This window comes from Dioscorea cayenensis, chromosome 7, assembly GCF_009730915.1.
Source record: "Dioscorea cayenensis subsp. rotundata cultivar TDr96_F1 chromosome 7, TDr96_F1_v2_PseudoChromosome.rev07_lg8_w22 25.fasta, whole genome shotgun sequence".
NCBI classification, from domain to species: domain Eukaryota; kingdom Viridiplantae; phylum Streptophyta; class Magnoliopsida; order Dioscoreales; family Dioscoreaceae; genus Dioscorea; species Dioscorea cayenensis.
This window is the reverse complement of record NC_052477.1, coordinates 14,368,800-14,378,514: the sequence shown is the minus strand read 5'-3', so window position 1 is coordinate 14,378,514 and position 9,715 is coordinate 14,368,800. Positions and strand designations below refer to the sequence as shown.

Genomic DNA, 9,715 nt, shown 5'->3' with positions numbered 1-9,715 from the left:
GAAGAAGCTGGTGTTCTTGTCCATATTTGTTTCCATTCTTGAGCCTCTTCATGTAAAGAACCATTTCTATTCGTTCCTTGCCTCCGTCTCCCCAGTTCAGAAAAGCTATCCAGTGCAATGTTACACCAGCTTGAAGGATCTCATCTTGAGCATACCGTACGTCAACGATATCGTCTAGCTAGAGATTTTATTCATATTATTATCTTATTTTTATCAACCACCATGTTCAGAAGTTGTCCGTTTATGCCTAAAGGTTTTTTTATTTTGTTGCTGTTGTGGCTTAATGGACATGTTTTACACTGTTGTGAAATATAAGGGAGAGGGTTGTGTGTTAGATTTAACTGTCTTGATTGGCTAGGAATTATTATTGGAAGAAATATGTACGTATTGGCACCTTCAAGCTTCATCGGTTAAAGTTAAGTATATAATTCCAAATGAGCAGAAGACAATGGCTTCCATTAGTTCCGAAGATGACTTCCAAATAATGTGCAACATTCACAGGTTAGTCAAAATAAACGTGGTTGATATGTTGTTAGAGACTGTGAATAGTAACACAAAAGACAACTCTGGGTCATCGAGACCACCGTAAATATCATATATCTTTTATTCTTTCATTTTTTTTATATCTCTGCTTACACGATAGATGTTGTCCTTCTATTCGATTTTAATGGTGTACACATGTGATACTGTGATTGTTATGTTGATTTTTTGCGCATTAAAACATTTTCATATTTATTCACTTTATATTGTAGTTAGTTTTCAGTTTTGCAGTTTAGATTTTTGCTTTTTGTTAAGATTTTGGTAGTAAGCATTCAATTTTAAAGCATTTCTGTTTATTTATTGAACAACAGTTTACTTTTTCCATCATATCAGGGAAACATTGTCAATGTTACCGCCAGTGTTACATGGAGGACCTTTAACAACACGTAATCTGTCAAGAGATTCAAAAGCTGAGTTTACTATGATTGGTCATCGTTTTGAAAATGTGAAAGACTTTAAAGAGGCATTGTGCGACTTAGCCGTCAAACACAATTTCAACTTTCGCTTCATAAAGAACGATAGAGATAGAGTGACTATGACATGTGCTGATGAAGATTGTCAATGGCGTGTTCATGCCTCAAGAAACGGAAACCTCCCTACATTCAGGATTAAAACAGCACAACATGAACACACATGCGGTGGGGGCATCAACACACCATTTTACCCGAGAGCATCAAAGAAATGGGTCAGTAGGAAGGTAGTAATGAAATTACGTGATCGGCCTCTATACCGAGCAGTGGATATACAACGAGATATATTACATGACCACGGTGTTTGTCTGCCGTATAAACAAGCCTGGATGGGTAAAGAGTTAGCAAGGAGAATTCTTCTTGGCAGTGATGTAGCAAGCTATGATCTGTTGGTATGGTATGTAGCCAAAGTTTCTGAAACTAACCCAGGTAGCATCGTTATTATTGACACTGATGAAGAACGATTCAAGTGTGGGTTTTTTTGTTTTCGTGCTTCTCTTGATGGTTTCAAGCGGGGTTGTAGGCCTATGCTTTTTCTAGATGGAACTCACTTGTTGGGCAAATATGGCGGTATCCTTCTGGGTGCAACAGCCAAAGATGGCAATGAAGGATTTTTTCATTTAGCGTTTGCTATCGTGGATAATGAAACTGATGATAACTGGACATGGTTTACATCAACTTTGGGTGATGCAATATACGGTAATGACGACTATACCAACATTATCACATTCATCTCCGATCGATCAAAAGGGCTTGTAAATGCTATTGCGAAGGTTTTTCCTTTGGCCCCGCATGCTTATTGCTTGCGACATCTACATGCAAATTTTCTGAAATCAAATGGCCAGTTAGGGAAGTCATTAAAGGATGAGTGTTGGAGTTTGATTATGAAGATTGCATATTCCTGTACGTCTTTCAAATATGATGAAGTTGTATGCTCCCTATTGGCCACATCAGGACAAGCACACCATTGGATGTTCCAGAAATCAGACATGTCACATTGGTGTAATTACTTGTTTAGAGGCCAGCGGTAGGGTGAAATGTACTCCAACGTCGCAGAATCTTTTAATGCATGGATAAGAGAAGCACGACACTTTCCTGTATGTAAGATGGTAGATGCAATAAGGTGGTGCCCATATTCAACCTCTTAATTTATTTCATACGTCTCTGAATAGAATGCAAAATTCTTACATACTTTCCCGTATTCATGTTTCTTTTCAACCATTTGCTTTTAATATTGTTCTTTCCTGTTCTGATTTCGCTTAATCTATTTACTATTAGATCTTTGTGTTTTGTATTTTATATTTCCCTTTTGTTAATCATGTTACTGTTTAGTATTAGTAGTTGGTGTTTACAAATTAGGTAATGGGTTCTACAGTTTGCACTTGCATTATTACCCCTAAATCCTGTTATATTTTATATTTACCATCGTAATAGTATTCTCCACGGTGCAATTGATACAACCTCTGTTCATGTTGTTAGGTTCAAGATGATGAACATGATGTACAACCAACATAATTGTTGCTTAAAATGGGAATCTTATCTTTGCCCTGTGATACACAAGAAGATTGAAGTGATAGTCGAAGAAAGTAGGTGCTTACTGATAGATTGTTCAAATGGAGAACAGTTCGAGGTTGTTGACCACCAGAGTAATTTTGTTAATTTGTGTCATCGAACATGCTCTTGTCGCCATTGGCAGGTGTACGTAATACCATGTAAGCATGCTTGCACAACCATTATGCAAACTGATACAAATGTCCATCGCTTCATTGAACCATACTACACTATCGAATCCTACAAGTTGACATACAAAGAATCAATATTCCCTATACCAGATCATGACAAACCGTTGGACGACTCTCGCCAACTCCGTATTCGACCGCCTATCTCAAAGAAAAGGCTTGGTCGTCCGAGGTGCAGGCGAATTGAGTCACAAGCATGGCATGTGCGCGAAATACATCATAGTCGTTGCCACTCAATCGGACATAACAGGGCAACATGTAATGAAGTAATCGCAGACTAAACACCAGGTGGAGTGTATGTTTTTGTTGAACAATGAAATAGGGTAACATGTTTTGAAAATCGTCCATCAAACCATATATGTTAACAGTAATACTGGCCGTAGATGGCGAATTTTGAAGTGTAAATAGTGTTCCCGGTCAGCAGATAATGAAAATGAACGGATATCTGTGTAAGTAAACAACAAACCACACATATAAACGAAATCATACATTAATGAGCAGCATATTCAATTTATAAACAATAAACATAGTAACTAGATACGAGTAAGCTTTATTGGTCAGCAAGCATTAAAAGTGATGTATAAGGCGAGTATGTCACCATAAGCTGGCATATATGAATAATAATAGACAATAATGACTGTTGTTGTTACTTTGTAAAGCATAAGTAAGTAAGACAGTACAGGAATGACTGTTCTTAGAGAAGTAGTGACTGTTCTTAGTGAAGTAAATATTCAAACACAGTTATGACTGTTCTTAGTGAAGTAAGACAGCACAGTAAGTGAGGACATTCATTTCATGTTAGGCATTCGACGATTCGGCACAATCACAAGTCGCCTGTGCCTCTTCAATACTCTCTAGGATGGGTGGCGTGGTCTTTGGCTGCTGATCAGTTTCTTGGTGGCTTTGTGGTGGCTCTTCATAAAACCAAATGATTAATGCCATAGTACAACCCCTGACATATCCTATCCTTGATTGCTTCCCAGCACATCTTTCTTTCACACGGGCAGCTGCGAGAGGTACATCATCCATCATCCACTTATGCGTAGCTTGTACCCATGCGTACTGTCTTATTGTTGATAGATTGTCCACATAGTAGGGTAACCATGCCGGTGACGAACATGAAGCTGTGGGGAAAAAGAGAAATCCCAAAATGTACACTAATAAAAGCTTCACAAAACCTTCTTCTTTCTTGCTTTCTTTTTTTACCACCATATTCATTAACGACCTCACCAGACAGTCCCTATTTCGGTCTTCTCCTTTACTAAAGTATTCCTCTTCAAATACACAACGTTCCTTTTTCCTTTTGAAGTCAATGGCGGTGCCATCACATTGTAATCCATATATTAACGAAACATCTTCGGCCTTGAATTGCTGAAAACTATCCCCCAAATGGAATGTGTTGCTCCTTTCATCAAACAGCTGCATTAACGCATCCAAAACACTGCGCTCTTGGACTATCGGCTCAATGTCCATGAGGTGGCTAAATGGTGTCCGTTGAAGTATATCCCAATGCCTTCGTGTCATCATCTTCTTCAATTGGTGACAAGGTCCCCTTGCATATATCCCGTAAGTGCACGGGTTTGTCGAAGTAATAATCCTGGGTGAGAGAGTATCGAATCCACAGAGAGTAGGGAATAAAAAAACTTAATTCGCTTCTTAGCTATCTAAAATATTAGTAGTGATAATTGTGACAATGATTCAATTCTCAAAAGTAAAAGCAACAAGTAAGAGAACATGAGTAAAGGAGGAGGTAAGGCAATCGATAAAGATGGGGTATTCGGATAATGTTCCACCTAGGATAATTGTTTCAAGTGCAAGAACCCTCTATTATGCTTCCTAATCAATGCAATGGTGAGTCGTGGAAATCCTTAATTATATAGCCCCAAATCTAAGGTCAACTATGTCTAACTCTATACATGTCCCGGAGGAGAGATTAGATAACCTCTCAACCTCGCACTCGCATAGAGTTGCAATGAGCTCTAGGGATTCCAAGTGATAAATCTCTTCCTTATTATAGACCTAACCCTTTGGTCCAGGTGGAAGATCCCTAACCACGATTAAGCCATAGATACTAAGATCACCTCAACGCTTCACTCCGTTGCACGCGCAACTAAGCCCCAGCGGAAGTTCATCCCCAAAGAACTCGAGGAACGGAGGTAGAATCTATCACGTCGGAGGGGAAAGGGGACGCTCCTATACCTCTCGACTCACCCTCTCAACCCTCTCCAACCTACCTTTGTCTAACGCTCGTGGTGTGTCACTCACTCACAAGGTTATCAACGAGAACTCTCAACCCTAGTGTCACTCTAGGGGAAATGTTCATACAATCAAGCATTCAAGGTTGAAACTCACAATAAACATCAATTAATTGAAAGCATAATAAAGAGATTCAATGAAACAAATACATCCTAGGGTTCACAAATTCCCAAGTACCCACTAGGGTTTTAGCTCTCCATGGAGCTAAGTACAATCAAAGAAATAGAATGTAAAAGCAATGAATCCATAGAAAACCCCCTCAATGGTCGTGTCGATGGTCTTTTGGAGAGTCTTCTACTCGTTGCAAGGGATCCTTTGTTCGGCCTAGGATACACCTCGCCGGATCAGTGCCGACGAAAGCTCTCCCAATAACCTTCTTCCAAATGACGCGCGATGTCGGAGCCGTAGAACCTCTCCAAAACCCTAGCCAATACCCCTCAAAACCCTAGCCAAAGCCCTCTCTTAAGTTTGGGAAAAGATGGAGAAAAGAATACTGAAATCGGGGCTGAATCGGCTTTAAATAGGGCTGGAATCGGGGGACCACATGGGCCTGTGGATTTTACACACGCCCATGTAGAATTTCCACACGGGCGTGTATAATTTCCACATGCCCGTGTGGATTCTCTGAATTCCTGTTTTCTCGGCCAGCTGTGAACAATACTGCTACAGTATTTGGCCTGAATAGCTTCCCGAATCCATACTTTCATCGGGGTAACGTAAATGGGCACACGTTCACGTCGTGGATCACTTGCTTCTTCAATGATAGACAAGTTGATGGAGCTCTTGTTCTATGTGCATACGTCGGAATGCTCGAGTGTGACTGCCCTTGTGCCCCTCCAAATGGATGTGCCAATTAGAATACGAGGAGGTTGGCACACACTCTAGCATCTCACACCCGACCTATGTCTTCGTGTTTGAACCTTAGCAAGATTTCCTCCAAAATTGGTGCATTGTGATCCACATTGGCTTCTTTCCTTTATAATCGGCCTCACAACCCTACGTGCACGAAAGTAACATAAAAACACACATATTAGTGTAAAAACCCGAGAAAAGTAATGCTCAACATAAGGAATGAACGCTTCACATTCATATCGCACAAGCACTTATCAACTGGTTGATGGTATCAACAACTGGTGCTAAATAACAACGTTCGTTCACAAGATTCCCTGAATTGTCGCCCATAATCCTCCTAATCACACAAACAAACCAAACTGGTTAGGCAACATATTTTCCTTGAATAACAAAGTCATAACCCACTATATCTTTGCCAAACAATATAGTTTCCCCATAATATCAACAAGAACTCACAGTGCAAGCAATTATCTTCTGTAAATGAACAGAACAACAGAAATGTAAACAATAAACACTAATAGTAATCCCATTCATAATAAAAATGCATGAATCCTAAATGTTAATGATCCATTCACATCTTCTTTGGTTCTAAATGTTAATCATCCATTCATAATATAACTAAAGATACAATCTCATCGGTAACAGGATTATTAGCAAAAAAATAAAATTGAACATCAAATACATTTGTAAAAACTAGCCCTAAAATAGATTCCAAATGATGATAACAACATTATTAGAGAGATTTTGCGCACATAAGATAGTTGCTTTCATGCATTCATGCGGATTTATTTATTACAACTGAAATTAGGGCACAAACCTATTGTACAAACTAACTACACACTCAAATTTCACGTCTTCTTCAAGGAATTTCAGGGCTTATGCACAATGATAATCCAATTTAACAAACAATAAACCATAAATGCAAGAAAATATTAACTGATGGCCTCTAATGTCGTCGGCCTTCAAACCTTGTTTTTTTCCTTGAGTGTCCAAACAGAGGGCAAGGATGCTCTCAAGCTTTCTCCTTCTCTCCAGCAGCAGCGAGAAGAACTCCGGCCGGCTGCGATGTCGATGTTCAATGGAGAAAGATGAAATGGTTTTCTTTTCTCGGGAGAAGAAAAGATGAGTATGGGGATGCGATGTGATGTGATGGTTACTTAATAACTATTTAATTTTCAAATCATTTTTCAAAATCATATAATCAACTAAGGGCAACATAGTCATTTTACCCTGTTGTTAACACCGTTAGTGGACTGTTGGACTTGAAAGTATTTGTATAGAAAAGGGAGGACTTATAGGGGATATGGAAAAGTCAAAGGATTTTTTACTCCATTGACAGAATGGGAGGGATGTTCCATGCAATTCCTCTTAATTTTATAATAATTCATATTAGATTCTAAGTAGAAATATGATAAGGTTTTATTATAGATTGATGAGCCTATTATAAATAATTTTGTCTTCATATATTAAGGCATAGGAACATGCTATTAGTTCAAAATAATAAATTATGATTGAAGCCTTCACTAAATAAATAAATAAAAATTTTAATCAAAATAGAAATATTTAATCGTGTCAACAGCTAACCTCTGAAAGCTATAACAATTTCATGTAATAAAATAAAGGATAAGAAACACATTTAATACATATGTATACACACACATATACATATACATATTATTGATTCTGTAATAATTCTTATTATATTCTGAGTGAAAAATATTATAAGATTCCATTATTGATTCATGCACCTATTACATATCTCAATTATAAATTATTTTAAGCAAATGCAAGAAAATGGTAAAAGAATAATTAGAGATACAAATTGAAAGTAATTTTTTATAAAAAAAATTTTGATACAAATTATTTTTCCATTTTTTTCTCATTTTAGCATGCTCAAACCATCATTATATGAATAAATTTTTATATTTAATGATTTATTTCCTTTCATTTTTTTAAAAAAATTAATTTTTGCAAATTAATTTTGAAAAAAATAAAAATTAAGTTTTTAAAACCATTAACAAACATATTAATGATATGTTTTATATAAATAATATAATATTAAGTTTGATATAGGACAATAAAGGTCGTTCCCTTATAAAAAAAACATATTCAGATATAAATTATTAACAACAATATTTAGCCTTCTTTAACATTAATATCAACTACTAATAGAGTACTATTTACAATTTATTCTGTATGATGAATTTTCATTATAGCACCATCTTGATAAGGTTGGAAAGCTGAATTCTGAGACTTGTTGAAATCGTCAAAAGATGACTTTTTCATTAATTCAACAGCCTTTGAATTATACACTTAACTCACATGTAGCATAAATTATGAAAGCGTTGAGTTGAAGATTTTTGAGCTAAGTTCTTATAGCTTCTAAATTTTCATTGTTATTTATATCAAAAATCAGAAAATCTTATACCTTTTTGCATAATTGTTTCCGAAATACTTTGATTGTATCTCAATTCTCATTTGCAATTTTTTTTGAACTAAAAAAAATATTTATTAATAATTTGGAATAAAAAAACAAATTACAAAATAAAAAAACATAAAAGAATGTATGTGATTGCATTAAATATTATAATATAATCAAACACAATTGTAAATAAAATATTAAACAAAATAAAAGATAATAAATCCTTGTATAATAATAGTAAAAATTTATAATAATATTTACATAAAATATAATAGTATTCTTTTATACTACATTATTTAAAATAAATAAATAAATCCTTGTATTTTAATAGTAAAAATTGCAATAATATTTACATAAAATATATTATATGTTTTATATTAACATTACTTATTACTTATTTTAAATTATAATACTCTAATTAATATATATAATATATAATAATAATAATAATAATAATAATAATAATAATAATAATAATAATAATAATAATAATAATAATTGACAAGGAGCTAGAACACTTTCCTTCAGTTGCTCATTAAAATTTCTTTGGACTTCAATTTGACATCTTAACATCTAGCATTTGCAAGTTCTCTACAAAATATAATTATATAGTATTAATTGAATTTACTAATTTAAATAACATAAGTAATGCATAGCATATGTAATTTTCAAAATATTATTTCATGTTTTTTTGGGAAAAAATAAATTAAACGAATATAGGTTTAAATTAATATGTTTTTCATTATTCTTCTTTGAAAAAATAGCAAATTAATTAGAACACAATGTGTGTTGCTAGTATGAACATATATAACAAATGATTCTAATATATGCTAAACAAAAGATTAGGTAAATATCTAAAAAATAGTTACTTTCAGTATTTTTTTTATGCTTCTGGAGATGTTGTTTTTGAAGTAAACTTTTTCTTCTTAGCATCTTCTTTTTCCTTTTCAACTTTGCATTCTCTTCATACTTCTAATCTTCATTCATATCATTCTATTATATGAACCTTCTACTTTACTGATAACTGGTAATAAAGCAGGCTCTTTGTCACGACGGGACCTAGCCATTAGAAAACCTATGAGAAAAAAAATATAATACAATATTACTAAGATCATTTGAAAAAAACTAATCTTTATATGTTGTAAGAAAAAATATAATAATAATAATAATAATAATAATAATAATAATAATAATAATAATAATAATAATAATAATAAGAAGAAGAAGAAGATATGAGACATGTTCTTGAAGAAAAATTATGTATAGATGATTGTCAAAAGAAAGAAAAATAAAGCGAGAGAGAGAGAGAGAGAGAGAGAGAGAGAGAGAGGAAGGAAATTTAAAAGATGATAGAGAGATTGAGAGTGATTCAATAGAGCTTTACAATGAAGATTTATATGATCTTAAAAGTTGATATAACTAAACATATAGAAACC

General features: G+C 34.4%; 1 protein-coding gene across 1 annotated transcript; it reads left to right on the top strand.

The window, feature by feature from the left end:
- The first annotated feature begins 448 nt into the window (after positions 1 to 448).
- On the top strand, positions 449 to 2,041 carry LOC120265092. Its single transcript, XM_039273005.1, has 2 exons — positions 449 to 501; positions 874 to 2,041. The coding sequence occupies exons 1-2, from the start codon at positions 449 to 451 to the stop codon at positions 2,039 to 2,041; spliced, it is 1,221 nt and encodes a 406-aa protein (XP_039128939.1).
- The last annotated feature ends 7,674 nt before the right edge of the window (positions 2,042 to 9,715 follow it).